The sequence below is a fragment of the Melanerpes formicivorus genome, unplaced genomic scaffold (assembly GCF_026170545.1).
Source record: "Melanerpes formicivorus ecotype bairdi unplaced genomic scaffold, bMelFor1.0.p_v2 SCAF_4, whole genome shotgun sequence".
NCBI classification, from domain to species: Eukaryota; Metazoa; Chordata; class Aves; order Piciformes; family Picidae; genus Melanerpes; species Melanerpes formicivorus.
In genome coordinates this window covers 22,743,116-22,762,239 of record NW_027142356.1, presented here as the reverse complement: position 1 = coordinate 22,762,239, position 19,124 = coordinate 22,743,116, and the positions used below count along the sequence as shown (strand labels likewise).

Here is a 19,124-nt window from a genome sequence, read left to right as displayed (position 1 = left end):
TGTGAAAGACTGAAATGAAGATCAAATTAAATCAGTGTGAAATTTTTCAGGCAGCAGTTTTCCTTGCATAAAAACTATTTGCTGGTGAGCTATACTTTATGGCAGAAAGATGAAATTACAAAAAAATACCTGGTTGCTGGAGAACTTTCTTCTGTTAAATGACAGGCAGGAATCATTGGAGGCCTATGCTTTCATATCTTAAGTGTGGATTGTTTTCTATAGTCTGTGTTTAATCTGTAACAAAAAAACAAGCCCCAAACCACACTTTTCATAATGTATCAGTGTCCAGTTTGGAAATTGTGCTTTTGGTAAGAAGCCTTCCTGTTTCTGATTATCTTCTTTTGTTTGTGTCCCCACCCCTTACTTTTGGAGAGGGAGAGTGGGAGGCAAACACAGCTGCATCAGTGCTGAAATGGATTTTCTTTTGAAACACATCACTGAAATTCCACATTCTCTGCTGCCAAAGGCATGAATACGTTAATGAATATTTGATAATCTGCTCTTCCTACACCGTTTTGTGAAAGCTAGATATTTTTGTTTCACTTCTTGTAAAGCTATTTGTGACTCAGGCTTTTAAAAAGTAACATGGGTTCCTAATTGGTCTCCTAAGCCTTATTGTGTGCGATTTATGGCATTTAAATTAATTTGTACTTATGTAATATGCACATTTTTGGTTTATTATAGAGAGAGAAATGAAAAAAGTAAAACAAACTATTAATCCTGAAATTGTGCATATTTGTCTCACACACATGATACTTCATGAGTATTACAAACCTCTTTAACCTTGCAGATTTCCCTTTCTTGGGAAAAAAGGAAACAAAAGGGCCTGCTATAAACATTTTGCATCACATTAACACCGGTTACTGCTGTCAGTTAGTGAGGCGGTTCCACAGGAACCTGTTATCAGGGAAGTCAGTACGGCGTGATCTGTAACCACTGTTCATTATCCTAGACAGCCACTTGCTCAGTGTAGTAAGTAAAGCATACCGGTCCAGATGAATACATACCTCAGGAAGAACATCATGAATTCAGCTCTAACAGATCATTGTGCTACGCATTCAGCAGTGGAAGATGATCTGATGTGCTGCCAATAAAATGATACAGGTCATATGGATCATTGTTGAACTGAGTGACCTTTGAATGAGCACAATTCGCACTGAGGCAGAGGGCTCGTTATTGCTGTCCTCAGAAGCCCAAATTGCCCTTAAGCCAAATAGCAAATTATCTGAAATGGGTGATGAAAACTGAGGTAGAAAATATCTAGGGAAGAAGTTGTTACCTCAAGACTGTACCCGCAGTGAAGAAGTGCACCTGGGCTCTCTGCTCACATAGAAGACAAGCCCTTGTTTCACTGTGGGTGTGGGAGAACTGGCAGAATTCAATGCTGTGACAGAGATGCTGCGGTCATCTCCCCTGGGAATGAGCCTGTGCCTTCCAGCACTCCAGCCTGCTAGAAATGCTGATGGAGAGGAGTTCTTGCTGGGCCACCCTGCCAGGCTCTCTGCTTGTCAGGTTTTCCTAAAATATTTTAGCAGGCAGTTTATTTCTTTCTGAGGTTGCTTCCTTCCTTTTCCTCCTTAATTTTTCTCTCCTTGTGCCTTGTTTCTGGACAGCAGGAGTTTTAAGCCTGATGTTACTCCTTAAACCTGCAATTTTAATTCTGTCAGTCAATAGTTTTGGTGTTTGTTTGGTGTGGGAGTTTTTTTGTTTGGTGTTTGTGGGTTTTGTGGTTGGGGATTTGTTTGTTTTTGTTTGTTTGTTTGTTTGTCTGTTTGTTTGTTTTTCCTTACCCTTTTAATTCATTCATTTTGTGCCAGGATTATGAAGAGTCTTCAGTCCTAAAAACATGTTTCTTACTACCCTTTTCTACCTGGAACGCTATTTTCTTGCATTTATTATTTGGATACACTTCATGTATCCTTCACCCTACCTTTGCTGATTCTCAGCATCCATCAGTTGCCTCTTCTTTGCTCAGTTTCTTCTATCATGAGGCTTTTCATTTCACCTACCTCTTCCCAGTTGCTAATGCAGAATTTAAGCACTTCCATCCCACAGGCTGACAGGTTCTGGAGGTTCCTTCTTGCCATCATCCTGTAGCCCAAACCTGCTATACCTTCATCAATACCAGCATTGAAAAGAAAAAATAATGTTAGGTGAACCATTTTCAAAGTCTTGCCTGTGATGTGACTGGCTGATGCAGTCCCAGTTGAAGCATTTTGCCAGCAGTACTGTAACCTCAAGAAATCCGATGTTTGTTAGCACTTGCTGGACTTACTGGCACAAAAATGTTTCTGTTGTGGGATGTCTTTAAAAGCAGACAGCCCTGTGACTCTTTCAATCCAGAGGCAACATACCTTTCCAGAATGCCTGTTCAGAAGTGGTGTAGATTTGGTTGAGTGTTTTCCAGGATCTCACACTAATAAACCATTTTAGGAGTTTAATTCTTCACTACTTGGTTCTATATGGAAACATGAATTCTTGCATGAAGATGAAATGCAAGTGAATTAGTTGTTGGTTTTATTGTTTCATGGCGTTTCTAAGCCATTTTTCTTCTTCTTTTTTTTTTTTTTTTCTTTTCCTCATCCCACTCCAGCAGTGTGCAGGGTAAAAGGGAACAGGACCCATATGTCAGTGGTCTAGGATGGCCAGTGAAGGTTCCAGTATCCCAAGTCCCGTGGTCCGTCAGATCGACAAGCAGTTTCTGATTTGCAGCATATGCCTGGACCGCTACAAGAACCCCAAAGTACTTCCCTGCCTGCACACTTTCTGTGAGAGGTAAGTCCTTTCCTCTTGTTTGTAACTAGGTGTTTGTGCAACAAGCATAGAACTCTGCATCTTTCAGTGGATAGAGACTGTTGTCTTTAGTTGTCAGGTCAAGGCACAATAAAAGTCTGGGAAGGCCGGGGAGACAGGGATGTAGAAGAACACTGTTATTTGTGGCAGGAAGAGACAGCAGTAGAATGTTTGGAACACATTGTGTAAGAGTAAATAAAAAGTAAATCCAATGAAACTAGTGTTTACAGTAAAACCAGCATGAAAGGTGATGGCAATCAGAATTTGGACCTCAAATTAATAGCCTCCAATTTATACTGACTGTTCTATAATTACAAACAATAAACCCCTTTCTTTGTTGGTTTACCAAGCACAGAAATAATTATCCCATCCTGTAATGCCCAAGGGTGAGACATGATATATACATTATTAATAACCAGTGGTTAAGTGTCTTCATTATTCTGCAGCTTAGTTGACTGAAATGGAAAAACTTTGAAAAGAGAGACGATAAGACAGCAACCTGCTCTCTGCTGTATTCAGCTGAATGACTTGAATCTACTGAAGCGATATTTTAATGTTATATTATCTACTGAATGGTGGGGGGAATACAGCATCTGCAGAAAGATTATCAGAATTCCTGATTAGAGTTCTTTATCTGGTGATGGGATGCAGCTCTGTGAACTACTTATTGCATGGCATGAGAATTATAATAAATGACATTTTTTGCGAACATTTAGTTTGGGCAGTTTCCACCTCTTAAAATTGTGGTGCAGGTATCTAATTTTGTGCAGGATGTAAGAAAAATTGTGGATCTCTTCAGTGTGTCAGGTCAAGTTGTCTTTGGTAGAACAGGAAAACTCACCTTTACAGAAGTCAGCAGCAACACTTGCTGAAGTCAGTGAAGTCAAGATTTTCACCATCATGCCTCTAAGTTTCCTGACTTCAGTTCATGTGTAAATCCTAAGGTCAGCTTCTGGTTTTCACTGTAATCCTCTTAACGCTGATCTGGTTATGGAGAGAGGCTGGAAGGACTCTCCCACAGTGTACTACTGATGTACAAAACCTAAGCTTTCCTTTCATGGAGCCCTTACTGGGGGGTCAGGAGGAGAGCTGCCAAGGGAGGATGAGCAGTGGTGCAAGCAAAAGCCCTTGGAAGTGGATAAGAGCTATGCAGCCACGCAAGGTCAAACTTTCTTGGTTGGCATTTCCTGAGGAATTTTGTGTAGCACTGCTCCTGTTTTAGACTCCCTGAGAACTGCATTCTGTGAAGCTTCCTGTGCATATAGGACTCCACTGAACTGCTTTCATGCTTAGGAACTGCTAACTTGATTTTCAAGTCCAGAAGTGGCACTGTTACCTGTACCAGTCTGCTGCATATTGTTGATCACAGTAGTTCTGTACCGGTTTCTGTGAAACAGAGCTTTTTCTAAAAACCCTCACAACACCACCTCCCCTTCATACTCAAACACAAACAAAACTCTCCTCTAAAACTCTCTGTAACATAAACTGTGATAACCTAAGACATACCTCTCTCTGTAGTAAAAAGAGCTATGTTGATTCTGGCTAACTGCCAAATAACTTTCCTAATTGAAATAAATGGAAGATTTTTCATTGGCTTTATTGAGACCAGATTTTAGCTCTGAAAATCTCTGAAACTAAATGCACAAAAGCAAGATAGTAAAGGAGATTCTATTAGAAAGACGGGTCAACCACTGGTTAGTCAGTTAAAGACGCAGGCTCAAATACTTGGTGCAGTAATTTAATGTCTGTTAAACTTTGTCTGATAGTGTACATTTTTTTGCTGTCATGGGAGCAGGATGCAGTAGATATCTGGAAGCATGGATCTACTCTGCACAAGTATCTCAAAGAAGGGCACATAATTCTTACAATGTTGTCATCTTATTGAACCTTTTTTTCATGTGGAAGAGAAAAAAGGTTTAAAGGCAAAGGAAAATAAAGTCCCCATAACCACTTTTATTTCTGAAGCCTGGTGATACACCTTTCCTTTTGCAAGAAGGGGTAGCGCTATTTCAAACCAATTCTTAAACTGAAAGGAAGTTTTTTTCCTCTTTGATGATACTTTGCCTCTCTTTTTCTCCCCTTCCACCTCCCTTCCCCATAGGTGCTTACAGAATTACATTCCAGCCCATAGCTTAACCCTTTCCTGCCCTGTGTGCCGCCAGACCTCCATTCTACCAGAGAAAGGGGTTTCTGCACTCCAGAACAACTTCTTTATCACCAACCTGATGGATGTCCTGCAACGAACGCCGGACAACAGCATTGAAGAGTCCTCCATCTTGGAGACTGTCACTGCTGTTGCTGCAGGCAAACCGCTCTCCTGTCCCAATCATGATGGAAATGTAAGTGAGATGAACTCCTGTGATATGCAGGTGCTGATATGTGCTGAGTGGTCTGGTTTGTCATGGATCTTTTGTTCTAAAAACATAGTCAGGGAATTGGAATCACAATAGTTATTTGATTTTTGTGTCCACAAAAGACGAGCAATTCTTAAATCAAATGCTCTTAGTGGAACATCTTAAAGTAGCCAGGATATTATATCTATCTTACCAGCTATCTTGGATTATACTGTCTTTTAGTACATTTGGGCAAAACTGTTGTCCTGCAAGTGCTGAGCCTTGTGTCTTTGCCTCTTTGAGATGGGTAGACATGGATCGACTATTGCAGTGGGAATCTACGTGTTTCTTCAGGCAGTATGTGGCAGGGACCTTAGAAGTCAGATTGATCTGCATACTAAGGCAGTACCAAAAGCTGTGTGATCATATTAACATGCAACCAAATTAAAGGGTGTCCTAGTTCAGAATGTTTTGGGTCAGCATAGGCTAGAAACAGAAAGCTTCTCTTTATCTGCAGTGCTTTGTGTATCTCTCATATCAGTTCTCTAAGGCTCTTTCGCTGTTTTGGTGTGTTTTTTGTTTTCCCCTGCACCTACTTTTTTTGCCTGGCATCCACCTTCAAATCATATCAATGCATTCACTGGCAGGTACCTCCAACTGAGTAAGTATTCCTAGGTTATTACAAACACAGCTCTAACTCCACTTACTTAATTTTCAGTGTTAACCTCTGTGGCTTCATGGTAGGCATATGAGCTCCTGTTTCATAGCAGGCATATAGAAACATGTCAGTGGACCACATTGCAAAGCTGAGTGATACTGTGTTGTAAACTGAATGCTTTGCGTCTATGCAAGCCACAAAACACGTGCCAGTATTCTAAGACAACTTTCTGGAGCCTGTTTTATTGGATACTCAGTTCAGGTGTATCAGTTGTATAGGAATAATTGAGGTGACGCGTAGTGATTAGTCTTACAGGGAACAGCTAGGTTCCCTTGCCTTTACTGACCTGCTGGAATGAGGTTATTAATGGATAAATAGCTGGTGTAACCTTTTACATGTGTGCTATACTTGTGTGTGTGTAGTGGTTACTGATTAGTATGTTCCGACATTTTACTTGCATTTTGTTGCCTCTCCTTAAAATGAATCAGTTCTTTTCTGGTGTAGCAGTTCTGCCAGGAGCTCTTTGATTGTGAAATGCAGAAAAAACATCAAAATGAAGATGTTACTAGTTTTGCATTTTACACTAAACTTTAGTTGATGATTCTTTGGGTATGCTTAGAAAAACTGGCTTGCCTGCAGTTAAAACTATGGCACTTTATACTGCTCTGAGAACTCCTTTGTAGGAAAATACAGACTTGTAAGTCCTCTAAACCAAGTTTACTTGGCTTAACTTGAAACATAGCATGCCTTCTAGAATGCTGAGTAGTGTGTGATAGGAATACCTTCTTGTTTCAGTAAGTATCTGGGAGGGTTGGGGACATGATGACTCCAATTTAAAGCTTTGTGGAAAAGCAATTAAGATAAAGTGCACACATTAGGCTTTGTGAAGGGAGGAACTGAGATAAGCTTTGGAGAGAGCTGTTTGAGGGTGGCTAGGTGGTTCTGGCTGAAGGGCAGGGTGTGCTGGGCAAGGCGCTGAGCACTTTAGACCTGACCGGACTGAGGAAACATGCTTTTATTGGCTTGTCCGTACACACCGTCAGAGCACTGTGTGGCAAGTACTTGGCTGACAGCAGCTTTGCTGGAGGCTTCAGGGAGTGAGGGAGGATTGAGGTGAAAGCTGAAGCAGAATGCCTGCACATAACCAGCAGTCATTCTGGACTGAATCCTCTCTCTATTAATTTTTACGTATTACTTGGAGTGGGGTCAAACCCATTATATTTTCACTGTCACAGGAAACATTTGCATCAAGTATATACCATACAGATATTGCCAGGTCTTTTTATTAACTTGGGAATAAGTTTTTTTTTCAAGCAAACTTTTCAATCTTTCTAGCCCTGCTGGATTTAAACCTCTCTGATTGAAATGGAATAGAAACTAATGCACAGATAATTTTTAATGGATTTGCCTGTCTACTTGTAACTTATAGAATAGAATTAACCAGGTTGGAAGAGACCTTTGAGATCATCGAGTCCAACCTATCACCCAACACTATGTAATTGACTAAACCATGGCACCAAGCACCCCATCAAGTCTCCTGCTGTAAACCTCCAGTGATGGTGATTCCACCACCTCTCTGGGCAGCCCATTCCAATGGCCAATAACTCTTTCTAATTTAGCATTCCTCAAGCCATATGGATTAGATACTTTTAATTCCAAATGGTCTTTTATTTCCACCACTTTCATTTTTAATACATGTATGTGAATATCCTATTCCTTCTGTGCAAATCTATCTTCTGTTGTGGCATCTTTGTTGTGTGTGTTCTTAGGAAAGATGAAACCTAGCTTGTTGTACCTTAATATAAGAGATGACTTCCCATGCTCGAACTATAAACGTGTTTCCTCATATTCACCCAACACAGGGCATAAAGACATGTTCTTGTTATACTGGGGTAGCGTATGTTATGAACTTTCAATGTAACAGAAGATTCTTTTCTTCCTACATATTAATGTATTGGATTGTTTTCCTCAGGTGCTAAGCACCTGCAGCTCTTGGTGGATCTTGATGTGGAAACATTAATCTACAATCATTTAGTGGCAGGTACAACAGCCAGGGTAGGGAAAGCTGTGAAATTCTAAGTCCATTTCTTCCTAATATGTACTGAGTGGTATAGCCTCTTTGCAGTCAGCCATTCCAAGAAGGCCACGATTGGGTTTTATTTGAAGTGAAAGTCAGCCTGGAGTCTACGATCCATGTTTTTACAGGTGCGGTGTCTTTTCCGCCTAGAGAATTAACAAGAGAGCATTCTTAATATTAAATTAATCACTATCAGAAGGGAGCATGCCTTATCTCTGACTAGCTTTTTCTCAAAAGATCACAGAATAGCTTGGCAGCTTAACAGGTATGACACCTTGTCTATAAAAACATCTCCTGGACTTGTGCAGCTGTTACTTACTGTCTGTATGCTTCTCTTAGAAAAACAACAAAAAAGCACCTATCATTGATAATAAAGTGAGTTTATAACATACTTTTTAAACTTAGGGTTTTTTTTTCCTCATCTCTCTGCTTCATACCATCTCATTTCTCCCTGTATCTCATTAAAGTATAATCTATGTTTTTCTCTATTCTGCAATATTCAGTATGTCACTGAGGCTAAATAAGAAATTCAGAATGTCAGACAATCAACAAGACACAGAAGTAATAATCTGATCTGAATGCTGGTGAAATTTTCTTTTACCTCACAAGGAATATTTAATCCAGTTAGGAAGCAGTATTATGACTGATACAATCATATCTGACTGAACTGAAAAGTCCTATATAGGAATTGGATGGTTCAGTTGTATGTAAGCATGTTGTTTAAGTCATGGTAGTTTGCCAAAAGTTGTTTAAAATTTGCCTAAGTTTCCAGGTTTATTGCATGAGTAAGGCAAAATCTATGGCTAGGAGAAATGGAATCCCACATTCTAAATTTCATTAGAAATCTGGGAAGTGTCCTCAGGTAATCCAAATTTATATTTGAAAATGTACAAAGCTAAGGTGCAGACTCGCCCAGGAGCAGAGGAGTTAAGCATGTGTGTTACATAAGGAAGAATGCTGGCAAAGAGCTGACTCATTGTATTTTTCAGGACTGCTGTTTTAATTCAAACAGATAGAAAGCAGAGGTGAACAATGTGATTTTTAGAGAGGAGGGGGCTTATGACTGGTGAGAGCTTTTTTTCTCAATACCTGAACTTCACATGGCTTTGTGAAATCTCATTCAGAAGTATCTTCACCCTTGATTCTGCAAAAGTTTCTGTAAATTCAGTTAAATTACAGTACTGAATATATGCATGGGTCTGGAGGACCAGCATACTTTGTTGATGGAATTTCAGAACCATTGAATATATACAGCTAATGGGAATGTTCTCATTGAGTTCAGTGGAAATACACCTGAAGACAGTGTTGAATGCCATAGTATATCTTCAATTTTGAAAGGAAGGCATTCTGGCAAACATTTTTTTCCTAGGTTTTGTAAAGCAAACCTGTAATCATTAAATGCTTTTTGGGAACATCACAAAATGTGATGCCTGTGTTGGGCATGGAGGAGAGAGGAAGAGCCAGTAATACACTTCAGTCTGTAGTTAGAAATTAGTCTTACCTGATTAGGAAATGCTGGACAAAATCTTAGGAAATCATCTTATCACTTGAAGCCTGAGTTGTATTAATATCAGGTTTGCTTTCTCATCCAGCTATGACACAATCCAAAGATCTTAATCATAAATGAAAGCTGTTTCACTTAAGGCGTTTTGACTTTGACTGAAGCAAAGAATATTATTTCTATGCAGACATACACATTAGGTCTTTGTAGTCTGCTTGCTATTACCATTCTATCTTCTGTGATCCTCTGGTGCTTTAAGAGGGAGGAAGACAGTTGATTAGGTTAAACTTCAATATGACACTGAGAAGCATTCTTTCTACATGTATTGCTGTAAATATGTTTATGATGTTCAACAGGAAACAGAAGTATAAAAAGATGAAAATACTCAATAAGTAAAGGGCTTCCTAAAATATTTTGAACCAAAGCATTAAATTATAAACCTTTATTAGAATAAACCAAACCAGGTTGGAAGAGACCTTCAAGATCATCGTGTCCAACCCATCAACCAATCCAACCCACCCAAACAGCTAACCCATGGCACCAAGCACCCCATCAAGTCTCCTTCTGAACACCCTCAACGACGGCAACTCCACCACCTCCCCAGGCAACCCATTCCAATGGGCAATCACTCTTTCTGTATAGAACTTCTTCCTCACATCCAACCTGAACCTCCCCTGGCGCAGCCTGAGACTGTGTCCTCTTGTTCTGGTACTGGGTGCCTGGGAGAAGAGACCATCATCAGCCTGTCTACAACCTCCCTTCAGGTAGTTGTAGAGAGTGATAAGGTCACCCCTGAGTCTCCTCTTCTCCAGGCTAAGCAGCCCCAGCTCCCTCAGCCTCTCCTCATAGGGCTTGTGTTCCAAACCCCTCACCAACTTTGTTGCTCTTCTCTGGACTCGTTCCAGCAAGTCAACATCCTTCCTAAACTGAGGGGCCCAGAACTGGACAAAGTACTCGAGGTGTGGCCTAACCAGTGCAGTGTACAGGGGCAGAATGACCTCCCTGCTCCTGCTAAAGAGGCAGGAAAAAAAGGAACTTTCGACACTCATTCAAAAAGAAGGAATTTTTTTGACCATATAAGAAGACTTAAGAATTTCCTCATAAAATGTTGTTCCTTTTGATGTTTCTAGTTGCAAATTTTTGAAGCCTTTGAAAATAATTTAAATATTAAATTCTAACTCATTTTCTTTATGCACTTTAAGGCTGCATCAGACCTTAGTGCCCACCAAAGCGACGGTCAGCCCTTAGAGAATTTACTGTGGTGAGACTGCTAAATTCATGGTGACTGGAGTAGTGTTGATGGGGGTTGTTATTGTTTAGGTGGTCTACTATTTTTCCCCCCCTTTGATCTTACACAGTTTATTTGGAGCAGCTTTTATGTTTTCTGTAGAGTGGCATACATGAATGGTCAACAAATAACTAAACCCTTGTCGCGTGTGAATCCTGTGTCTTGTGCATTGAGATAAGAGGGAAGAATGGAAATGAAATGGAAAGGAGCTTATTGGAGGAAAATCCCTATTAATAGCCCCAGGCAAATCATGGTTCTTACTTCCCCTTCCTAATTCTCAAGGTGTCCTGGAGCAGCCAGCTACTTTGCATGGGGCTGTTGCAGGTCTCTGAGAACAGCCTGTTCTACACAACCATCTTGTCAACCAATATCTCCACTACAGACATCTTCATGTGAGAGAGAGCGGTGCCAGAAACATCAGCCAAGCTAATCAAGATTCAGATGGCCATGTTCTGAATGCAAGAGAGCTGGCAGTGTCTTACTTTGAAGTATATTCTACAAGCTTCCTTATACTTTTAATAAGCCCCAAATGATTTGTGCTCAAGGACTTCCTAGCATTAAAAAGAAAGTCTCATGCTGAATTTGCATGTATGTGCATTATTTTGACTAATGTGTGATTTTGGGCACAGTACTCTTCTGTTTCATAAATATATTCAGAATTCAGGGTACTTACTGCATGTAAAGATTTTTTTTTTAAATTTATTTTTTTTTAATCTTCAGACAGCATCTTGCTGGGTAGATAACAGGTTGAAACAATCTCCTTCTCTTTCAAGTGTAGATCAGCACTCTTATTATAATCTCAGGTATGAGGTTTGGGTGGTTTTAAGGGATTAGTAATGGGATGAGATGGAGATTTATTCCCTGCAGCATATTGGTTTCATTTAGAATGCTTTTCACTAGCAAATAAACATGCTGCTTGGTGAGCTCCATGGAGTTCATGTTCCATGGGTGGCCCTGTTATGAAAAACAGCCTAAATTTACGCTTTCTTTGGTCAGACCCTCTGGGAGAGAAAAAGGACTGGGTTAGTGAAGGGACTTGAATGCCCTGCTTTTTGAGTTGTTTTGTGGAGTACTTGAGAGACACACCAAAAATTACTATATCACAGTAGAAACATTGTTAGGGCCAGCCTTGAAGTTGAGCATTCTGTTTCCCAGGCTGCTGGTTGAACACTTTCTGATAGAATAAAATACATTTAAACCAGCGTTTTTATATGAAGTATATAACAGCCGTCTTTGAGGCAGTAAATTATTGTTGTCTAAGAAAGGAGGAACTTCGTCTCAAAGCTTGGATAAGACCCAGTAAAAAATGTGCTTTGAGTGATGTTACTGCTGCCATGTTTGAGTTTAGTCTTGTGCACTTTTCCAGGTGATGGAGTTTTACTGCCAGTCCTGCGAGACAGCCATGTGCCGAGAGTGTACAGAGGGAGAACATGCAGAGCATCCCACAGTACCACTCAAGGATGTGGTGGAGCAACACAAGGCTTCTCTCCAAGTCCAGTTAGATGCTGTCAACAAAAGGTCAACAAAAGTTTCCACTGAGTATTTTCCATTTTAAGTTACACTTCTGGCTTCCTGTCTTATCTTGGGTAGATGTTTTAATATGTTGATGCCATGGACCTAGAAAACAGGGATAGTGAGGCTAGCATAAAGAAAAAGAAAATGTGTTAAGTATGACATACTGAAGGATTAAAGAGCGAAAGATTCCTGTCTGCCCTTCACAAATCAGAAGCCATTAGAGGTGCAAATGTCCTCCAAAGAAGGGGCTTAAAAGTAAGGGGAAAAGTACTAACCAGTCATGAGTATCATGATAAATAAATAATACTAGATGCTTAAAAGACAAGTGCAAATGCTGTGGTGGCTAAAAGACTAAAAAAAAAGTGAAAATGTGGGGTAGATTGCGTTACACTTTCCCAAGTAGATACATTTGCGTAAATGACAGAGGATGCAAGGCCTCATTGTGGGAAAAGCCTAAAATCTAATGAATTTCCACAACAGAGGGTCTTGGCTTAGCCTTATTTTACCAGACCACAATCACTTTGTGGTTATAAAAGGAATGAACTTACTTCTGGGAAATAACCGCGTTTAAAGACAGCCTGCTCATGACATTGTTTCGTAAAGAGGTATCAGGACAAGGGCCAATGTCTAATGACTTCTGAAACAGCAATCTTTGTAATTTAATCCCTCCCTCAGGCTTCCAGAGATCGACTCAGCACTTCATTTTATATCTGAAATCATACACCAGTTAACCAACCAAAAGGCTAGCATTGTAGATGACATTCATTCCACTTTTGATGAACTCCAGAAGACTTTAAATGTGCGAAAGAGCGTGCTGCTTATGGAACTGGAAGTGAATTATGGCCTTAAACACAAAGTAAGCTGCATGTTTTGTTTCAATGAAAAGCTATTAATTTGATCAGCCAGGTTTTACAAATGATGCAGGACGCCACTTTGACAAATTGTGTCTGAGGAAAACTCTTTTCCTGAAATCAAGTGCTGCAGAGCTTCATTTGTGGGTGCTGTCCTTATAAATACAATCCAGACTCTGTATGGGCAGGTAGCCTTTTGTGCATGGTGTGTGAGGATCTAAAATGGCCAGCACACTACACAGGCATCTGCTTAAAGCCAGCAAACTGATGTGCAGATGACAATAAGGCAACTCCAAAGGAAATTCTGAAATCCTTGGGCTACAACCTTGTGATCCACAGGCCAAACAGCTTCTCCTGAAGAACTGAGGAAGTTTTCACTGGTTTGGTTTGAAGCACTATTTTCCTTCCAAATGCCTGGTAACATATTTCATGTTAGATATCAGTGGCTGGAAGACACAAAGATTAGAGGGATGTCTCACTTTTATAGGGGAATGCAGAGTGATAGATTCCAGAGCTGTATTCACTCTATGACTTCCTACCTGGATGACTGAATGTTGTGTTGTTAACTCCTGCATTGTAGACTAAGCTTCAGAGTAACAAACCAGAAATTTGTACCTTTATAAAGAGAATCCTGTAGCCTGGTGGATAGGATTGTTGTTGAGAATTACTAAGTCTAAATCAGGCAAAGGAAAGAATTTAGTCCTTGTCTTCCTGGGCATCAGTTTTCTGGTGTATAGAACGGAAAGATCTCTTCCCTCTAAGTAGCCTTCGAAAAAAAGTAGCATCAACAACTGGTGTTTCAAGAGTGCTTGATAATATAGGGATATTTGGGTATTCTGTGCAATTACTGAGCAGGTTAAGCAGCTCCAGGTCTATGGCACAGAATTTAATCTCCAGAGCTAAGCAGCAGCTGAGATGCTTTTAGCATAAAAATAAAAATTGGACTTAGATCCCAGGTTCATGAAAACTTATTTTCTTAGCAAGCAAACATATGCAGGGCATGTACAAAGTTCACACCAAGTGGAATATGATGTTAAATTTTCTTACAGTTGTTTAAAGTAATTTAAAATAATTTAAAATAATCTAAGACCCATTTTGGGGCATGAGAAAAGCAATTTTTTACAAAGGTGAACATAAACAGTTAAAGAGGCATCTGCCCTGTTTGTTTTAAAAAGGGTAACTGGAATTGAGTTTTACTTTTGAATGAATAGTGGTCCAGCAAAATAGTTCAAACCCAAATATTCCATCATTCTGATCATGTACTTGCAAAAATAAAAGGAAGGACTACAACTACACTGTACTAAAAGAAAACTGGCAATGTCTTTTCAGTTGACCAGTGGGCTGAATATATGTGAAACGTTTTAAATGTGTTATGGTAGGACTTAATATTTTTCCACATTTGTAATGAAAGAAAACTCTTTTGAGAAAATAATGGGTTTAGAACATAGCTGCAAACTGTCTTCCTCCCCAGTTTGTAACTTGTTATCCCAAGCATATGGGGTTTTGTCACCCTGGGACTCTGTTAGCTATGCTATCTACCTATAGCTATAACTACTTAGATTTTTGAATAAAGACAAGGCAGATTAGAAATGCCTTATCAGGTTTATAGATGCTCAGAAAAACAGATTAAGTTGAAATTTCTGGATAGTCTTGACATGTGTTCATTCAGTTTGCTTGCATATCAGTTTGCTTTCCCATATCAGTAACTTGGATTTTTCTCCAGTAAATGGAAAGCAGATAGCTTTGTAAAATTCAGAAGAAAAATGCCTTTAGAATACAGTGTCATCACATGATGTGTCTCAGCAAGGGAAAAGTATTTCATAACAATAAACACACACCATCTCTAAGTTTACTTTAAAATCAATTGAAATGTTTTGAAAGCATTTTCAGTGGTGACCAACAAAATAACTGCTCTAATCTACAGTAATATCTGTGTCCTAGTTCTTCTCTGTAGGAAAAACATACCATGTGTGTGACTGGGTACTTTGGTCTGAGGATTTTGTCTGTGGAGAGCATGGTGGGTAACTGGAATGTCTGAGCTTTCCTAACTGTCACCAGTTTCTCTGCTAGGTTGTTGTAATTCAGGGATCCCTTTTCCATTCCATTGCAAAACTGATTTGGGAAAAAAAAAAATAATTAAAAAATTAGTCTTGTTCCCAGCCCACAGCTAACAATTTTGAGGTCAGTACCGTTTCAAGGATTTTAGACTGAGGGCTAGAACTGAGCCTATAATAAAAACTCTTTCTCAGTCTTAACTATAAAGTAGGTACTTCCTGTCCACCAAAACTTCAACCTAACTCTTTCCAATATTCACAAACCATTCTTTACATTTTCCTTTTCTGCCTGCTGAAGTGGCTATCAATTTACCTGCTTCTGCTAGGGAGACTTTTCCTTTCTTCACTTATTTAGATCAGGAATCACACTTTTCATCTGGATGGGTGTACAGACAGATCTTGAAACTGTGTTTTTGTCTGTCTCCACAGAGCAGTAACCCAAAGTTGTGTTGACTCTAAAGAAATAGTTTAAAGATGTTTCTTGCAGCCTCTCTTTATTAATGAGCCTGATGAGTCCAAAATATCTGTATCTCTGTGCACACAGCTCAGTTCCCAGTAACTATGTCATTACTGGTGTCTGTTGAGAGTTAGATGGAGCAAGGTTAAACCTTTTATATTTGGCTTTGGTTTTTGTGTTGGGTTTGGTTGTTTGGGGTTTTTTTGTTTGGTTTTAAACAAAAGAGACAAGACAGACAAGTGGGCCAATAATTGTGTCTAGTGTGACAGTGGATCTGTGAAGCCTGAAAACCAGTATATTTTTCATGTTGCACATTGATATTCCCAGGTCATGTGGGGGATCAGTGTGGTACTTTTTCTAAGACAATGCTTTAAAATAAACCATTATAAATTTGGTTTTTACAAAGGCCTTCAGATATATAACATACTGCATCTTGCTAGGATAGTTCTTGTGGCATAGTGCTAATCTGGTGTTTGGTAATGCACACAGGTCCTCCAGACACAGCTGGATACCTTACTTGAAGGACAAGAAAGCATTAAAAGTTGCAGCAACTTTACAGCCCAAGCTCTCAACCATGGCACTGAAACTGAAGTTCTGCTGGTGAAGAAGCAAATGAGTGACAAGCTGAATGAACTGGCTGAGCGGGACTTCCCGTTGCAGCCTCGTGAAAATGATCAGTTGGACTTCATAGTTGAAACAGAAGGCCTGAAGAAATCCATTCACAATCTGGGTACTATTTTAACCACCAATGCTGTCGCCTCTGAAACAGTTGCCACGGGTGAGGGACTGAGGCAGACAGTGATCGGACAGCCCATGTCGGTTACCATCACAACTAAGGACAAAGATGGGGAGCTCTGTAAATCTGGGAATGCTTACCTCACTGCTGAGCTGAGCACACCTGATGGCAGTGTAGCAGATGGAGAAATACTTGACAATAAAAACGGCACTTATGAATTTTTGTATACTGTTCAGAAAGAAGGGGACTTCACTTTGTCACTGAGACTTTATGATCAACATATCAAGGGCAGCCCGTTCAAACTGAAAGTGGTCAGATCAGCAGATGTGTCTCCTACTACTGAAGGCGTTAAGAGGCGTGTTAAATCTCCTGGCAGCGGTCATGTGAAGCAGAAAGCTGTGAAAAGACCTGCGAGCATGTACAGCACTGGCAAAAGAAAAGAGAATCCCATCGAAGATGATTTGATCTTCAGAGTAGGTAGGTGACTTGCCTGCTATGTAGTGACATACTTGAAAAAACAGAACAAACAAAAAAAAGGGGAAAAAATCCACTATTTAAAATATTTAAAGGTTAAGGCTTTAAGTAGAGCAACTTGATAATATCTTCAGTCTCTTGACATTTGTCCTTATGTAAATTTTAAAAGCACATACTTCAGAAATTCTGTTTGCAGCAAGTAAGTAGTTGGAATTTGGGTTGAGAAATGCATACATTTGATTTGGGATAAGACATTTTACCGCCTCTTCTGTGCTTTATTAAGCACCGTAAAATGGAAATATAATAATATTGATGGTTCAGATTAGATTAAATGGCTTCATTCAAAATTTGCATGGCAAGAGGGGGAGTAGGAGGATGCCTTCTCTAAAAGCATTTCCCTGATGATTAATCTAATTAATTAATCTGGAACTAAATCCTGTGGTTACATAAAGGCATTTCATTATGTCAGCCCAGGATAAAATTCCAATTTCCTTTATTCGTCTTTTTTCTCTGCAGTATTTAAATATGTTTGTTTCTTTGTATAGTGTAATGTTATCTCTAAATACGTGGACTTCCAGTGCTCTATAAAAATATAAGAGTTTGGTGTCATTTGCTGTGGTTTTCTTTCAGGTCTTTTGGTGTCCTTTAAAAATCTTTATAATAATAATAATCCATAATTTTTTAAGTACCATGGGGTACTGTGTTTATGTAATGTCTCCTTACATAGCTATAAAATACTTTTCACTTTGCACAACTAAATTAAAAAGCAAGCTAATTCTTAGTATGTACAAGTCAGCAGTATGTATTACCAAGTCTGACAACTAGTCAGCAGGGTGGCTTTCCCCGTGGTAGCAGAGAATGGATGGAGGTTTTTTGGTAGTTGTATGGAAAATTTATCCGGGCACCATTTGTCAGTTGGTTAACCCTGCCCATCTGATTTCTTATCTGACAGTATTTCTAACAGCTTCCTTGCTTTGACAGAAAGTACAGGCAATAACATAATGGTCTTCTATCAGGAAATGTGTTCAGCAAGCATACTTTTCTTCCTGAGGAGGACAGTCCAATGTAAGCGTTGGGTGAAGCCACTCAATGACCAATCTTTCCTAGATGCATTTCCTTGTAACATAAGTGACTCTGTAAATACAACAAATCTAAGCATTTTACAGAGGCAATGATATCCAGCATTACTGTCACTATGGCTAGATTTTATGGAGACTGTTGAGTCAAAAGTTAGAAGTAGGATGTAGAACAATTCATACTGAAGTCAAGCTAGTCCTGCATGCCAGTGAACATGTTTAACTGTCCAAGCTGGTAGGTAACCTTTGTTAAATTAGTACCCAAACTCCAGAAAAAGAAGAGAAAATAATCAGAACAAAAGCTATGCATGTCTCAGAGCTTTTGCTTGATGATGCCTCCCAGGAGCATCTAGATTTGGAGATATGGATCAGAATTTTATTGAAAAACTGAGCTGAGAGCAACACTTTGTCCTATCACATGTTTAGTTCTCAGCCACTCGTTTCACAGAATGACTCTACACAGAGATGTACCTCTGGGCTTCTGTGTGCATCATCTGAGAGGTCTCTTGTGTCATTGCAGCTGTAACACCCTAGCTTTTTACACTCTTTCAAAATATGCAAAATTAATGAAGACAGGCAAACTTCTGACATTTTAACAGGGATTTCATGCATGGATTTAACAGTTCCTTTATATCCAGTTTCAGCTTACTTAAAAAAGTTAAGGTTTGGTTCACTTGTTGACAAGATAATGAAAAATAAAGTTTATCACTATTTTCCAACACAACTGTGTATCTCTGTTTCAAACCCTTTGTTGAATTCTGGACAAATCTGGATTTGTATTTTAAACTGGGCAAAAGAAATCTAATAATTGGGCTGCCAAAAGCTCACACAGCTGTGCTGGAGAACCATACTGTAATATTCCTATGGGCATCCAAATATATGAAGTATGATATTGTGTATATGCTGACATATGGGCGTTAATGCAGAAGGAAATGGATCGGCTCCTAGCAGGAGATTGTTCCTGTGCTAGTTCAACAGAGACAGCTTTAATACAACATTAGTACAGTGAAATGCTTGCTTTCATGGGGAATTGTGCATTATGTCTTTTGTCAATTCTGTTATTCATGGCTCTTAAAACGGCATGTGGTTCTATTCAGACATTTTAAGGTTGAGATATTGACTGTACATTCATATATTGGTGTAATTCATTATTCACAAGAACAGAGTGCTTCTTGCTTCCTCCTCTCTCAATAATGTACATCTGCATGCTTTTTTTTTAATGGATGTGATCTCTAAGAGTATGTCCATGCAGTGCATCACATGTACTTGATTTATGTAAATGAAAACAAGAATATGTTTACAATAGCCAGG

The 19,124-nt window shown here is 39.4% G+C and overlaps 1 protein-coding gene across 13 annotated transcripts in view; it reads left to right on the top strand.

Annotated features, from left to right (window-relative positions):
- Positions 1 to 19,124, top strand: part of TRIM2 (tripartite motif containing 2) — a 124,450-nt gene that overhangs the window by 81,017 nt on the left and 24,309 nt on the right. For 11 of the 13 annotated variants that reach the window (XM_068137263.1, XM_068137261.1, XM_068137265.1 and 8 more), the window contains 5 exons: positions 2,594 to 2,775; positions 4,895 to 5,132; positions 12,017 to 12,168; positions 12,841 to 13,021; positions 16,017 to 16,740. In XM_068137263.1, coding sequence (XP_067993364.1) covers positions 2,642 to 2,775; positions 4,895 to 5,132; positions 12,017 to 12,168; positions 12,841 to 13,021; positions 16,017 to 16,740 — 1,429 coding nt within the window. In that variant the 5' untranslated portion in view covers positions 2,594 to 2,641. Of the gene's footprint in view, positions 1 to 2,593; positions 2,776 to 4,894; positions 5,133 to 12,016; positions 12,169 to 12,840; positions 13,022 to 16,016; positions 16,741 to 19,124 lie in introns of those variants that run through there. The other 2 variants (XM_068137269.1, XM_068137260.1) reach the window with 2 other exon arrangements.